Source organism: Neoarius graeffei, chromosome 17 (genome assembly GCF_027579695.1).
Source record: "Neoarius graeffei isolate fNeoGra1 chromosome 17, fNeoGra1.pri, whole genome shotgun sequence".
Taxonomy (NCBI): Eukaryota; Metazoa; Chordata; class Actinopteri; order Siluriformes; family Ariidae; genus Neoarius; species Neoarius graeffei.
Genome location: NC_083585.1, coordinates 42,726,156 through 42,743,212, shown reverse-complemented (window position 1 = coordinate 42,743,212; position 17,057 = coordinate 42,726,156). Strand labels below are relative to the sequence as shown.

Genomic DNA, 17,057 nt, shown 5'->3' with positions numbered 1-17,057 from the left:
CTGCATTCAACCGGAAACATTGCACAGGTCCCTTATTGCATAGTATAAAAATACCTGGACACTAAGAGCAGGTTAGTGAACCCTGACCTGATGTTTGGAATTTAGAGTTCGTATGGCAGTTGGGTAGAAGCTGTTCTTGAGTCTATTTGTTCTAGCTTTGATGGCCCTATAGCTCCTGCCTGACGGTAGTAACTCAGAGTGTGACCGGGGTGAGATGTGTCCTTTAGGATGTTATCGGCTCTCCTGAAGCAGCGGGAACTTCTACACACATTAGCGAATGGTCTGTTTTACAGATTAAAGCTGGTTTTCTCATCTCGCGATATTTTCTTACAGAACTCTTTTTATTTCAGAAAGGTAGCGTTTCCGTTTACTCTTCATGCCATGTTATGCGAAAAATGTGTTTTCATTTCAATTTTGTGAAATATTGCTTTCTCGAATCATCTGAAAAAACAACCTCATGTGAGCGGAAAAACTTATTTGCAGTATTTGAGTGTTTTTTTTTCCTGAAATTCACGGGTTTCTGTTACTCTTTTTTTAGTTAATGCCATATTTTATTTTGTATACCTCCTGTACTTCATTTTGGACCACAATGGAAATAAGTGTTTACACTTTATTCTGCACTTTAGGGGTGGCATGGTTAGCACAGTCGCCTCACAGCAAGAAGGTTCTGGGTTCGCGGCTTGCGAGGGCCTTTCTGTGTGGAGTTTGCATGTTCTCCCCGTGTCTGCGTGGGTTTCCTCCGGGTGCTCCGGTTTCCCCCACAGTCCAAAGACATGCAGGTTAGGCTAATTGGTGGCTCTAAATTGACCGTAGATGTGAATGTGAGTGTGAATGGTTGTTTGTCTCTGTGTTAGCCCTGTGATGACCTGCCGACTTGTCCAGGGTGTACCCTGCCTTTCACCCGTAGTCAGCTGGGATAGGCTCCAGCTTGCCTGCGACCCTGTAGGACAGGATAACTGGCTACAGATAATGGATGGATAGTTCATAATTTTTTTTTTTAGTTAATGCCATATTTTATTTTGTATACCTCCTGTACTTCATCCCCCCCCCCTTTTGTTTATACCCCCTTTTTGCCACTTGATATACTTGGACCACAATGGAAATAAGTGTTTACACTTGATTCCGCACTCTAGGGGTGGCACAGTTGGTGTAGTTGTTAGCACAGTCACCTCACAGCAAGAAGGTTCTGGGTTTGAGCCCAGAGGCCGGCAACGGCCTTTCTGTGTGGAGTTTGCATGTTCTCCCCGTGTCTGTGTGGGTTTCCTCCGGGTGCTCCGGGTTCCCTCACAGTCCAAAGACATGCAGTGAGGTTAAAATGGGACGGCCTTGGGCTGAGGTGCCCTTGAGCGAGGCACCTAACTCCCAACTGCTCCCCGGGCGCTGTTAGCATGGCTGCCCACTGCTCTGGGTATGTGTGTGCGTGCTCATTGCTCACGTGTGTGCGTGTGTTCACTGCTTCAGATAGGTTAAATGCAGAGAGGAATTTCACAATGATGAATAAAGTTCTTCTTATTATTATGATTATTGTGCTAGCCATGTATTTTAATGTGCACTGTACTTGTATTTTGTACATTATTTACTACATAAACTCTATCATAATCATCCAATTAGTACCTGGTTACCGGAAACCCGGCTTCGTACTTCCTGTCTATCACTAATGATAAATGTAGTGGTGCCACTTCAGCAATATACTTGTGCACCTGGGACTTAAGAGAAATTACATTTAAATATTTCTTGAATATCCAATAAAGTAATATTACATCACGCCCTCTATGTAAAAGCCAGTCTAAAATAGTCTACATTTCCTCACATTTGGTCCAAATGATAGGAGCTGTTAGCTTGGATACTGATGCTAATGCTAACACTTGGGGGGGGGTTGTCGCTATCCAGGGATTAACTTGAATGGTATGTGTTTTGATGGGGGGAAAAAGAATAAAAAATTAATTTCCCCAAATGCACAACCATTTTATAGAGATGGATGGATTGATTATAGCCCTGAGTATGAGACATTCAAGGCCATTTTGGATTAATAAACTAACATGACTTCAACATCGCTCGCTAATACTTCACCAGCTTCAAGAAACAGAATATCTGTATAAGAGTTCAGATTAATGTGTCTAATTTCCTTTTCTCTCCCTCATCTCTCTTTAGTTGGAGAGCAAAACCACTCACTACTGTGTCTACTACTGCCTTTCTGAACTCGAATTTTGGCCTTTTGGTAGTTCCAGTACGATCTTTGAATGTGACCTGGAGTGACTCTTCCTGGTCTAATGAGAGGTAAAAGGATGACGAGGTCAAAGGTTTACAGTATCCCTCAGGTTTTTAAGGGCTCAGAGGCCTATGATGTGCATACCCAGCTGAGCCTGCATTCTCAGGACAGGTTCAGACTGCATGACTTGTAATTACCTCATCCTGATTATCTGAACAAGCTGATTACCCCAATAGCTCTGTGTGTGTGTGGCTGGCCAGCTGAAGACTGTTTGCCCAAGGCAATTCCTCCCTCACCTGGTTGTTAACCCAATAAAAGCCAGGCGTGACCTTCTGACCTATTGACAGAACTGCCTGTAAAGACACTAGTTCTGAGTTTGGTTTTGCCCAAATGTGCCATTGTTGTATATGGCAACTCTTATCTGCAAAGATATGCATTCAGTATTGTATATTTATCATTCTCCAATAAATAAGCAGCTTTGGGACCAAAAGTTCGCCAGTTTGATTCCCTGCACCAGCAGGAATGGCTGAAGTGTCCTTGAGCAAGGTACCTAACTGGTACCCCAACTGCTCCCCAGGCTGCTCTGGGTATGTTGTACACCACTCTACCGTAGATAAGAGCGTCTACTAAATGCCTGTAATGTAACGCAAATATGCAACAAAGATCAACACAATGTAATTATTGTGTAACTAAAAGAGGAAAATTTGATAATTGTGCAAATTCCCTGAAATCCAAGGCCAATTGTTCTTATGTGACCCTCCATTACAAAACCAGTTACATGGGTCAGTTTTTCAAAATTGAGTTATTGGGTTTTCATGGAAGGCCATTAAAAAGTTTTACACTGATGCATATAATCAAGGAAACTGACCAATAGATCAATGAGATATGGACATTTGAAGTCATCAGATTTTGCTTTTTAACAAAGGGTTAGAAATGGAGAAAATTGCTTGCAAAATTTACTACATAAACTTCTTAGCAACGCATATTTTAAAAAAATGTATATTAAAATGAAATTTGAAACACATTTATTATGCTTCACAGATGTACGCACGATTTTTTTTTCCACTGTACCTTCTCAGGAACATGTTAACATATTTACAAAATATATACAGGGCATACACGTATGTACGTACAGTAATGAAAAACAATGTTCACACAAAGCGTTATTTTATTGATTATACAAACATATCAGTAATATCAATAATAAACATATTAATCCCTCAAATGTTCAAACTGTTTGCCCCCGGCATTCACGCACTCTGCTTGTCGAGTGTGGACACCCATGCACACTCTGGCACAAAGGTCTTTATCAGCATCAATTTCCTGGCAAGCCTCCCGCATGAACTGGATCATGGCATCAACAGAACATGGCATGCGTGCGAAAACCCTATCTTTTACACATCCCCAGAAAAAGAAGTCCATGGGGTGAGATCCGGTGAACGTGGTGGCCAGTCAACGGCTCCCCAGCGTCCAATCCACTTGTTGGGAAATTTTTTTGTCAAGTAGTGCACGCACATTGAGTGCGAAGTGCGGTGGCGCCCCATCCTGCTGAAAATAGAAGTCCTGCTGCTGTTGTTTGTGTATAATCCTTACTGTATACCTACTCTTGCAGCCCCCTGTATATTATATAAAAATATAATACAATTTCCCCCCCCTCAGTCTACAGTTCCAAAGTTCTGAAGTTCTTTGAAAATATTGTCTCTAGTTTATGTATAACAACAAAAGCTCCATTTTGCTTCAACCCCTCTGCCATGGCCACAGCCATACCCATGACCACACCCATGTCCTTGCCCACATCCATTACCTTGACCGTGTCCTTCTTGTCCTTTAGCTGCCTGTATCTCTATATCTTCTGACCTATCTGGAGTCAGCAAATCTGGTTTGGGACACATTATGGCCTTCTAGGGCTCAGCAACAAAGGCTTGGATGTATTTGTAGAGATACCATTGCCTAACTAGCAGAAGTTCAGGTCAGGAAAGTGTGATTGGGTGACCACCAGAAACTCTGCTTTTGGTAAGAGAACATGGAAGGCAATCTCTTCACTTTCGGACTCTCTCTGAACGAAGACTGTTCCTGGAAGGTTGGGGTTGAATCCGGGAAAAAAAACACATTAAGACGGATTGTATTTTACAATTTAAAAAATGAGGACATTTAACTAAGTATTGTACCCTGTGTTGGGGAGGTTAGTGCAGGGGAAAAACATCAAAACCAACCACTGCTTAAGAAATCAAATGATATTGTTTAAGAAATTAAACCATCAAGGAAGATACTGAATTAAGAACATAAACTCTACATTAGTTAAGAACTTTATATACCTCAAGTGCCCTTGACTGTTTGTTTATTTGCACCAATTTATGTGTGTGTGTGTGTGTGTGTATACCATATGTATTAGTCTACGTCTAGTTCTTATCTAGTGTTTTATACTGTTTATATTGTCTGAGTGTTTAGTCTTTGTCTAGTTCTTATCTAGTGTTTACACTGTTTATTTATACTGTTTATATTGTTTGTCTGAGTGTTTAGTCTGTCTAGTTCTTATCTAGTGTTTATACTGTTTATATTGTTTTTTTTTTCAATTATTCTATTTTTATTTTTATTTATTGCATTGCCTGTTTGCACCGTGGATCAGAGAGGACTGAAATTTCATCTGTGCTGTATGTCGAGCATGTATAGCACATTTGACAATAAAGTTGACTTGACTTAACTGCAATACCAAGATCTAATGCATCCCAGCAGTATTTCTTTCATCATTAGTATCCACTCGTGAGTTAAATGATCACTGTATCTTCAGTTAACTTCATAGTGACACCTAAAATGTTAGTATTTCTTCATTCCAGGGATTGGTTTGCATGAACTGCTGAAGAAAGCCTGCCAGTCATAAACAGGTACAACTTTAGAGCAATCCTCTCTGCCTGTGACCTGGGCGATATTGACTGAAGATCATCCATTCACACCAATTTCTCCCACACTGAGCACCAGAATGCTATTTTCAGAATCACAAAGCACCAGTCTGGGGCAAATTTGGTGCCTATGGCGATCAGGAAATGCAGTGAAATGCACTGCGGAAGAACCACTGTCACACACCATGCTATGTACCACATCACAAATCTGTTCTAGTCAGAACAAAAAACAATTATCATAATGGAGATTGACATGTTTCTCCAAGACCATAATTCTGAAAGAAATAATCGAAGGAAGAGATCATTGCATTTGACCCTTTACTGGTCATGTATTATATGGATACGTTCATTTGAAAATCTTATATTGCACTGTATGCTGTCATTGAAGATAAGTTATGTTTCCTTACCAATTTCATGACTTCTTTCTACAGGGCAGTGAGTAGCCGTGCTGCCTGACAGATTCCTGGTCCCTAGCTTTGTATGTTTTTCATGTGTCCACCTGGGTTTCATCTGGGTTCTTTGGTTTTCTTCCACATCCCAAAAATATGTCTATAGGTCAATTGGCTGCACTATTGCCTGTAGATGAGAATTAATGTTTGAATGTGTAAGTGCGGGGCGGCACGGTGGTGTAGTGGTTAGCACTGTCGCCTCACAGCAAGAAGGTCCTGGGTTCGAGCCCAGTGGCCGGCGAGGGCCTTTCTGTGTGGAGTTTGCATGTTCTCCTGGTGTCTGCGTGGGTTTCCTCCGGGTGCTCCGGTTTCCCCCACAGTCCAAAGACATGCAGGTTAGGTTAACTGGTGACTCTAGGTTGACTGTAGGTGTGAATGTGAGCGTGAATGGTTGTTTGTCTAAGTGTCAGCCCTGTGATGACTTGCTGACTTGTCCAGGGTGTACCCCGCCTCTCGCTCATAGTCAGCTGGAATAGGCTCCAGCTTACCTGCAACCCTGTACAGGATAAGCGGCTACAGATGATGGATGGATGGATGGATGTGTAAGTGCATGGTTCTGGATGGGTCCCATCCCAGATGAGCCTCATGACCAGTGTACCTGGGATCAAATCTGGATTCATCTTGTCCTTGACCAGGATAAATCAGCAGTATTGATAATACTAATTATGCTCCCTCTCTCTGACAGACAGACACACACACACACACACACACACACATCTTGTGCTTCCCTCTACTCATTTAAATTTTCTTCTACATGGCATTTTTGTATGTGAATTTGAGTGTATGGTGCATAATAATGAAAGTGTACAGCAATAAAACAGTTGTTAAATGTCTTTTATAAGATTGCATGTAAATTTATTTGTAATGCATAATAAAACAGTTTCTTGTCTATTCACTGTTTTCCATCATGGCTTTCCTGCACAATGCCTCTAAACTAAAGCCTCCTAGCAACCTCTTTTTATTGTTCCCAATGCTTCAAACTTGCTCTCCAACACAACAACCCGCTCTCCCTGCTGTCACACACATGACCGACGGATGACCGAACAGGAAATGGTAGGGTAAACATTTTGAAAATATTTTTTAGGCAAATTTGATTAGGATACAATGCAGTTATTACTCAGGGACACATTTTCATTTTGTTGCATTAACATGTCAGTTATTTTTATGAAGTAGTGTACTGTAAATATCACTCTCATACACTGTAAATAGATATATAGACACCTATTAAAAGGGAAAATATGTTTTGTGATCTCTAGTGAGGTATCATATAATAACATTTGATCTCAGGACCAAGTACATGCACTGAGATCTACAGATATAATGGATTCAGAAACGTCATTCACCTTCAGTAGAAAGCTCCTGTTCACTGCCAGTCAAAATTTAATCACAAGCCGTAGTAGGAATCACACGCTCCTACTACCAACTGCAACTGTCAGGAAGACAGACTTGTGGGAAATAAAGCCACCTGACTTTAGCCCAAAGCTGTACCGCACTTTAAGCTTGCCTCGGATCAAGAAAAAAACACTCAACCCAGCTATACTCAAAGAAGGGTTGGAAGAACGATCTCAAAGCCTTGACAAAATGCCTTCTGTCATACAATCCAAACAAGAAGAGAAGAGGAATATACCAGTGTTTATAACATCATACAAACCACCTGGACTACTGGAATTACAGCGCCAGTTCGTGAAGTTGGGACAGTTTCCAAATGGTCCCTACAAAAACCCGAAACCTCACAATTTCAGACCGGTAAGTTTGCAGTGAGCATATTTAACAGTTATTCCACAAAATAGTCATACATGAGCTGATAGCTGACGAGGCATGTATCACGAGATTGAGTGAAATAACTGTTTTATTCTATCCACATTCACTGGATTTTGAGAAACAGAGCATCTCATCTCATTATCTCTAGCCGCTTTATCCTGTTCTACAGGGTCGCAGGCAAGCTGGAGCCTATCCCAGCTGACTACGGGCGAAAGGCGGGGTACACCCTGGACAAGTCGCCAGGTCATCACAGGGCCGACACATAGACACAGACAACCATTCACACTCACATTCACACCTACGGTCAATTTAGAGTCACCAGTTAACCTAACCTGCATGTCTTTGGACTGTGGGGGAAACCAGAGCACCCGGAGGAAACCCACATGGACACGGGGAGAACATGCAAACTCCGCACAGAAAGGCCCTCGCCGGCCACGGGGCTCGAACCCGAACCTTCTTGCTGTGAGGCGACAGTACTAACCACTACACCACCGTGCCGCCCCCCCCCCAAAAACAGAGCATCTCATCTCATTATCTCTAGCCGCTTTATCCTGTTCTACAGGGTCACAGGCGAGCTGGAGCCTATCCCAGCTGGCTACGGGCGAAAGGCGGGGTACACCCTGGACAAGTCGCCAGGTCATCACAGGGCTGACACACAGACACAGACAACCATTCACACTCACATTCACACCTACGGTCAATTTAGAGTCACCAGTTAACCTAACCTGCATGTCTTTGGACTGTGGGGGAAACCGGAGCACCCGGAGGAAACCCACGCGGACACGGGGAGAACATGCAAACTCCGCACAGAAAGGCCCTCGCCGGCCACGGGGCTCGAACCCGAACCTTCTTGCTGTGAGGCAACAGTGCTAACCACTACACCACCGTGCCCCTCCCCCCCAGAAACAGATTATTATTTTTTTTTGCAAATTTTATAAATAAAACCTTTATGCAAAACGTCCGACAAAATAATTTCCACTTAGAATGTAAACAAACCGGCGAAATGACGAGCAATTTGTGAAAAATGCGATAATAATGATTCTTGAAAAATAAAAAAGGTAAGTTCTTACCATCAAATACTTTCATTCCATCTTTTGTTGCTTTTTTTGGGTATTTTTTGGGGTTTTGTTTTCAAGGAGAGTTTTTATTTCATCCTCAGTTGGTTCAGCAACATACTCCGCCATTTTGTTTTTCTCTACTCATGGTATATGAGCTGATAGCCTAGTTATAGAGTAGCCAATCAAAGCACGTGATTGCTCATATCCAGTGAATGTGGATAGAATAAATGTCACTCTACATGGTGTATGATGTATATCACTCATTAACCACTAATAAAAACACCTGTACTCCTGCACATTCATGCAGTTATTCAATCAACCAATCACGTGGCAGCACCTTTAAATTCAAGCAGATACAGTTCAAGATTTTCAGTTCCTATTCATATCAAACCTCAGAACGGCGACAAAATATAATCTGTGACTTTGACCATGGCAAGGTTGGCAAGGTGGCAGATGGGCTGATTTCACTTTTTCAGTTGATGATCTCTTGCAGTCTTCACACAAGACAGTCTCTAGAGTCTCTCAACTCTCTTTTGGTTTGAAAAACAAACAAATAAACAAACAAACAAAACATGTGCTAGTCTTATTCTACTTTTCAGCTGTCCAGTTTCAGTGCGTCTCTGCCCATGTTATCCTCAGATTCCTGTTCTTGGCTGATAGGAGTGGAACCTGATGTGGTCTTCTGCTGTTGTAACTCATTTGCTTCACGGATTAGCATGTTTTGTGTTCTGAGATGCTTTTCTGCTCACCACATCTGTAAAGAGTGACTTAGACTTCCTGTTAACACAAACCAATCAGTCCACTGTTCCTTGCGCCTCATCAACAAGGTGGGTCTGCCCACAAACCTGACACACTGGATTTATTTTTTAAATACATTGCACTGCTGCCACATGATTGACTTATTGATTGATTAGAAAATTACATGAATGAGCAGGAGTAAACGTTTCCCCATTAAAATGGCCAGCTCACCTTTCCCAGAATCCAATTCATGGTTTGTTTTAGTGCTGTCAAGCGATTAAAATATTTAATCGCGATTAATGTCGAGACTGTCATAGTTAACTCGCGATTAATCGCAATTTAATCGCACATTTTTGTCACATGAAAAACCATTGTAATTCTCTTACCAGCATAAAAAAGTGAATGGGCTTGCTTTGTACCAATGTTTTTTTTATTGCAAAGCATAACACGTCTTGACACAGCCACTGCAAAGTGAAACCTAAACTGAGCACCGTGGCTCTTTGTCCCGAGGCTAGCAAGAGAACCATGAGTGAAGTGATCTACTGCTTGAGTTAGTCTACAGCTCTAATCAGAGAGACAGGTTACACAGTGATGGTAGGCTTGACATGCTTGATTATAATATAAAGTACACTATCATATTAACTTTAAGTTGTTCGTTGATAAATATTGCATTGAATCTGATCTTTACTGTTTCAGCTCACTTAACACATTTTGTACTTTTACACTTTCTGCCTGTTGATGCGTCGCGCTGTCCAGTCAGAGGCGGCCAAATTTGCATATTACAGGAAGGATTTCTGGGATAGCATTGAGTTTACAGTTCAGAGGGATCTGGCTTCTTTAGACGCTGTCTTCTTAAAACTGAATAAATATTTAAAAAGAACAAAATGAGCCAGTCTTTTGAACGGCTCTTTTCAAAGAACGGATCACAAAGATGCGGATCCCATCAAAGAGCCATAAATCCCATCTCTACTAGCGCGCCCTGCCCGCGCTGGTTCTTTGGGGGAGGAGGGCAGAGGACTCTGGCTGTGCGGGGTGTGGCATTACAGTCTAGCTGCTATCGTTTTTCTAAGCAAAGTCTCTGTTCCAAGTTCCTGGCAGTTTCAAAAGCTTATGAAAAACCTACATCATGTCACAGAGCGTTAATCTCGTGACAAAAAATTTATTGCCGTTAAAATTGAGTCAAGTTAACGCGTTAATAACGCGACATTTTTGACAGCACTAGTTTGTTTACATACGGACCACTGTATTTGAAAGCATGTGACTGCTACTCTGCTTGCTCTCTTCATGCATGGTCACCTAGATGAATACCGAGCCTTTACAAAAAAACTTTGATTAATAAAAAACATACAATTTTAAACACAAAACCCTTGATATTTTCTTTCTTTTTTTTTGTGGCCACCCATGAGATGGCTGAGGCTAATTCTGGTCCATTGATACGTAATAACCATACGAAAATGGAATGAATCGGTCAAATAATTTAAAATACATGGTGTTTAAAAAAACTGATATCATTTCACAATCTAATAACTTTGCCAAGTCTCGTTCAATTGACCTCAAATTTTAACAGCATGTGTGGAAACAGGTCAAAATTTTATGTTGAATGTTTTTTGTTTTGTTTTTAGGTATAGAAATGCCATTCGCTGGAAAAGAAAAGGCGTTTTGTGTGTTAGAGTACGCTCGAACACAGTCGAACAAGACTGTACAGCGTGCATTTATGAGCGAATTCACTAAAAATGCACCGACGGCAATGCAGATTTGGACACGGCACAAAAAGTTCAAAGAGGAAGGCTGTCTGTGTGTTTGTGTCTCAGGCAGCGCGCATATTGAAAATTTGTGAAATCGTTCATAGAATCCACATACCTTTGAATTTCTCATTCAAATTTTGAGGAATAAATCTTATATTGCTCAATATTAAGCCTGTTCAGTTTCATTTGCCTAGACTATGTAGTTTCTGGGATATTTACATCTCAAATAATATCAACATTTTTGAAACACCCTGCATAACCGCTATGACAAAATGTCTTAAATTTCATGTTACAATTTATGATTTATGGCTTACAATGTTGCCACAATGTTGTGGGTTGTTTTTCAAAAATAACCCAGTAGAATGTCAATGGCCTAGAAAATGCTGATTTGCTACTTATTGCGGAGGCTTCTGGGAAGGCTGAGCAGGTCACTTTAAGTGTGTGTGTGTTTTCTACACACAGTAGAAACATCTCATCTCATCTCATTATCTGTAGCCGCTTCATCCTGTCCTACAGGGTCGCAGGCAAGCTGGAGCCTATCCCAGCTGACTACGGGCGAAAGGCAGGGTACACCCTGGACAAGTCGCCAGGTCATCACAGGGCTGACACATAGACACAGACAACCATTCACATTCACACCTACGGTCAATTTAGAGTCACCAGTTAACCTAACCTGCATGTCTTTGGACTGTGGGGGAAACCAGAGCACCCGGAGGAAACCCACGCGGACATGGGGAGAACATGCAAACTCCACACAGAAAGGCCCTCGCCGGCCACGGGGCTCGAACCCGGAACTTCTTGCTGTGAGGCGACAGCGCTAACCACTACACCACCGTGCCACCCCAGTAGAAACATATAATAACTATATAATTATAGCCTTCACATTGGCAGTGTTTTAGTAATTTAATTACCTTGCCTGGGCGGCACGGTGGTGTAGTGGTTAGCACAGTCGCCTCACAGCAAGAATGTTCTGGGTTCGAACCCAGTGGCTGGCGAGGGCCTTTCTGTGTGGAGTTTGCATGTTCTCCCCGTGTCTGCATGGGTTTCCTCCGGGTGCTCCGGTTTCTCCCACAGTTCAAAGACATGCGGGTAGGTTAATATGGGACGGCCTTGGGCTGAGGTGCCCTTGAGCGAGGCACCTAACTCCCAACTGCTCCACGGGTGCTGTTAGCATGGCTGCCCACTGCTCTGGGTATGTGTGTGTGCTCATTGCTCACGTGTGTGTGCATGTGTGTGTTCACTACTTCAGATGGGTTAAATGCAGAGAGGAAATTTCACAAGTGTGTGATGAATAAAGTTGTGCTTTCTTTCTTTCCTTAATAGTTTGATCTATTGACTATTGTGTATTATTATTATTGTTGCCTCTGCTTATATAAAATATTGGTACTAAACCATTAATCTAGACTCTTCCAGAATTTATACCATAACAGTATGGACTATGACACATTTTAATATGATAATCTAAGGATAAATACTGTATACAGTATTTTTGATGTAAGATATTGACACTAGATGGCAGTGTTTAAGAGGCTTTTGCTGCTTGTGTGCTGCTGTAGTGTGATGAAAACCTGCCAGTTATGGAGACCTCCATAGCGAAGGATCCTGGAAATTTGAAACTTAAGACTCAGTTCTTGGGAACAAGTGAGCTTGATTTATTCCTATATATTCATCATTCTACTGTAGTATTAATGTCATTAATAATACATCACTGTTAGAAATGCTGTACCCAACATCTTATTTGTAAAATGACAGTCTTGTGCTTTTTTTTTTCCTGAGTAAAGATTTGATTGGTTAGAAATTGTTATAAACTAATCTACCAAGACAGGTAGGCAAATATTATGAAATGAAAATGTAATATAAGGATGTGTTTCTTTGAATTACAAATTTGTAATATAAAAAGAAATCTCAGGAATACAGCATGAGATAAATCATCCAAACGGAGAGCCAGCCAGGAAAATGATCACCTTCAAACCAGCAGAACCCAAATGGGATGCAAGACTCATACTGACGAAGTCGCCTTGGCCACCAACATCGGCTACATACACAGTGAGTGGAGATGTGCAGCACGATCAAGTTCTCATAAGCTAAATTTTAGTAAAATTATTCATTTGAAGCTGACACAGTTATCAAATAGTATGGAAGCGTGAATTATCTGGCCATACAGGGTAACTTGAACCATCATCCCATTCTCATTATCTCTAGCCGCTTTATCCTGTTCTACAGGGTCGCAGGCAAGCTGGAGCCTATCCCAGCTGACTACGGGCGAAAGGCGGGGTACACCCTGGACAAGTTGCCAGGTCATCACAGGGCTGACACATAGACACAACCATTCACACTCACATTCACACCTACGGTCAATTTAGAGTCACCAGTTAACCTAACCTGCATGTCTTTGGACTGTGGGGGAAACCGGAGCACCCGGAGGAAACCCACGCGGACACGGGGAGAACATGCAAACTCCACACAGAAAGGCCGTCACCGGCTGCTGGGCTCGAACCCGGACCTTCTTGCTGTGAGGCGACAGTGCTAACCACTACACCACCGTGCCGCCCCTCACTCAATTTTATGTGTTCACTTATTAGGGCCCGAGCCCGAATGGGCGAAGGCCCTATTGCTCTTGTAAGAGTTCACTATTCTTCTTCTTCTTCTTCTTTATTTTTCTCCGCTGTTGGGCCATTTTCGGGGCGCTTGCCATGGGCGAAAACGCACGAAATTTGGCGCCAGTTCCGAGAATTGCCACCGCTACTCAGAACCAGAAGCCCAAACTTGGCCGGGGCTCAGGGCCTCTATAGCGCCCCCCAAGTCGTTGTGATTTTGGCCTCCCGCATTAAGGTGCCTGGTTGCCATGTAGTTTGTAGTAGTGGCATGCCATTTGGTACGCATATGTATCTCACTAAGCCGGACAAAAATGTAATGCCAATGCATTAGCCACGCCCAACAGGAAGTGAGGTAATTTCACTTTTGTGCGAAATGCATGGCCACGAAGACGGCGCAACTCCTCCTAGACCGTTCATAGGAATGTCACCAAAATTGATACACATCATCTACAGACATGGCTGACAAAAGTTACTAAATACGTTTCACGTAGGGTAAACCGTTCAGAAGTTATACGTCAATCAATTTTCAATGCAAAATTTTACATGCTTAAAAATTCATAACAAATCTTCTAATTGCTCAAACCTGCTCATACTTCACACGCAAATCACTCATTGGGCTTCTGACATGTTACCCAATTTCTGTGATATTTCGCCACTGGGGGCGCTATTTTTGGGCAAAAATTCCAATCTTTCCTCAAATTTGGTCAAACTTCACGGCCACCCTCTCACTACCTCCCATGTCATGTATACCACATTTTGGGAATTTTCGTCCATGGGGGGCGCTGTTTTTGGCCGACGCAATTGCTCCAAAACGGGTTTTTGGTAAATAATTCCTTAATGCTTTTCCTTCACACCTCTGCCTTGTGATAGTACGTTGCTGTTGTGGACACTTATTTTTCCAACTCATAATCGCTCATGTACAGCATAGTGCCACCTACTGACATGGGAAAAACCAAAAAATTTATTCTTCACAAATCTATATCTCATCTTCTATTTACTCAATTGTCATCAAACTTCATACGCAAACTCTTCATAGCTCACCTGACATATACGCCAAATTTTGTGCGCTTTCGCCCCTGGGGGTGCTGGTTATGGCAAAAATGATATTGCAGCTTCTGATTTGTCAAACTTGGCAAGCAAACTCTTTACAAGACCCTTATTGGGGCGCTTGCCATGGTCGACAACGCACGAAATTTGGCTCCTTCTTCTTAGACTGCCTCCGCAGGCGGGCCTCAAGGCCTCTACAGCGCCCCCTAACGTGTTGTGATTTTTGCCTCTCGCATTAAGGTGCCTGCTTGGCATATAGTTTCTAGTTATTATTATTATTATTAGGGCCCGAGCACCATACAGTGCGAGACCCTATTGTTTTTGAAGGATTATTATTATTATTATTATTATTATTATGCCCCGAGCACCGTACAGTGCGAGACCCTATTGTTGCCATGTGTCCAATTCTGTGCTTTGTCGCCATTGTGGGAGTAATGTCTCTTGCCGAAGAAGCTGTGGAAGGTATTTCGCGGGGACGCATGCCCCCGGCCCCCTTGGCCGCTGGCGCGAGGGCCCGTCAAGGCCGCTTGCGGCTTTAATTATTTATCTATTTTAAATATAGACAGTCTCGACTATGTTCTTCTGTTACTTATACCCATTGTGTGCTATCCATGTATTCTCAGAGAAAAACTAAATCTCCAAGATCTTATCTCTAGGTGATTTACAATGTTAAACCAACATCATAATAATTGTATAATGTAAAAATTGGATTTAAAATCTTGTTTAATTCTTTAGCTTTACTTGTTGTCTTGTTGTTTACTGGTTGTCCGAAAGTTTTGTGTGTGATTTTAAACATTCTCACTTTGGATTAATTTAAGATTCATTAGAAAATGTAAATATTTCCTTACCTTTTCCAGAGGCATCGGCGCAGGAGAGGGGCGTACAGTGCATTTATGGACCGTGTGGAAGAGAAACTCACCAGATCTTGGATTAAATATTAAAATATTCTAAAAGTCAAAAATCATTGCTTAGAGTGAAGCAGAAATTAACTTGTTTTGTCAAGTATTCTTAATGTGTGAAACTGATTCACTGGTCCTACAGGATTTGTCAGGAAATCATTTCTACCAAACATGTTTAAGGTGATGTTAGATGTTAATATTTTTTAATTATATGGATACAGTTCTGTTCGACATAAGAGTTTACCTTTCAGCAAATACCAATTACGAGTAAAACTCAGGCCTGTGTAGCAATAAATAAATAATTAACTCACTTACTAACTAACTAACTAACTGGTGGCTTACTGTTTGTGTGGAATCTCTTTGCATGTTCTCTCTGTGCCTGCATGGGTTTCCTTAGGGGTCTCTGATTTCCTCCCACATCCCAAAAAACATGCCAGTAAATGGAAAAGTGTGTGTGTGTGTGTGTGGTGAGAGACTGACAGGGCGTATTCCCATCTTACATGAAGTGCTCCTGGAATAGGCTCCAGCTTCACCACCACCCAGGCCAGGATACTGAAGATGAATGAATGAATGAATGAATGAAAGCCAAAAAACATTGTTTGTTCTATCTGTCTGGACACCTGACCGTCACACCCATATGTGTTTAATTGAACAGTCCATTCCAGATTTAGTCCCCCCTTTACAGTTATAATAGTGCTCACTCTTCTGGGACGGTTTTCCACTTGATTTGGGGGTGTGACTGTGGGGATTTGCTCATTCAGCCACAAGAGCATTGGTGAGGTCAGGCACTGGTGCGCAGTCAGCATTCCAGTTCATCAAAAAGTTGTTCACTGAGGTTGTGGTCAGGGCTCTGTACAGGACAGGAGTTTTTCCACCATGTCTTCATGGACCTTGCTCTGTGCACGGGAGCACTGTCATGCTGGAACAGGTTTGGGACTCTTTGTTCCAGTGAAGGGAAACTGTAATGCTAGAGCATACAAATACATTATACACAATTGTGTACTTCAATTATTGTGCCAACAGTTTGAGGAAAAACCACATATGTGTGAGACCGTCTGGTGTCCACATACTTTTGGCTGTATGGTATTTCTCTATCTATCTATCTATCTATCTATCTATCTATCTATCTATCTATCTATCTATCTATCTATCTATCTATCGTCACTGGCCACTTTATTAAAAACACCCATCCACCTGCTGTCTGATGCAGTTCTCTGATCAACCAATCCCTTGACAGCAGCACAATGCATACAATCATGCAGATACAAATCAAGAGCTTCAGTTAACGTTCACTTCAAACATCAGAATGGGAACAATTGTGATCTCTGTGATTTTCACTGTCACATGGGTGTTGGTTTGAGTCAGATGGACTGGTTTGAGTATTTCAGAAACTGCTGATCTCCTGGGGTTTTCACACACAACCAGAGTTCTAGAGTTTACACAGAATGGTGCAAAAAACAAACAAACAAACAAACAAACAAACAAACAAACTGAGTGAGTGAGTGAGTGACAGTTCTCTGGGTGGAAACACTTTGTTGATAAGACAGGTCAGAGGAAAACAGCCAGATGGGTTTGAGCTGCCAGGAAGGCTATAGTAACTCATAGCAACTCTTTACAACCGTGGTGAGCAGAAAAGCATCTCAGCATGCAACAGCAG

General features: G+C 42.0%; 1 protein-coding gene across 1 annotated transcript; it reads left to right on the top strand.

Annotated features, from left to right (window-relative positions):
* Positions 1–6,875: 6,875 nt before the first annotated feature.
* Positions 6,876–15,442, top strand: si:dkey-30e9.6 (uncharacterized protein LOC564083 homolog). The gene is made up of 4 exons (XM_060943506.1): positions 6,876–7,301; positions 12,414–12,498; positions 12,758–12,903; positions 15,359–15,442. Exons 1-4 carry the CDS (start codon positions 6,876–6,878, stop codon positions 15,440–15,442), a joined length of 741 nt encoding a protein of 246 aa, XP_060799489.1.
* The last annotated feature ends 1,615 nt before the right edge of the window (positions 15,443–17,057 follow it).

Bases quoted from the DNA above. Each gene is read 5' to 3' on its own strand.
- si:dkey-30e9.6 (XM_060943506.1), top strand. From the start codon at position 6,876: ATGGATTCAGAAACGTCATTCACCTTCAGTAGAAAGCTCCTGTTCACT. The intron at 7,302-12,413 runs GTAAGTTTGCAG...GTGCTGCTGTAG, and splicing joins AACCTCACAATTTCAGACCG to TGTGATGAAAACCTGCCAGT. The intron at 12,499-12,757 runs GTGAGCTTGATT...TAATATAAAAAG, and splicing joins GACTCAGTTCTTGGGAACAA to AAATCTCAGGAATACAGCAT.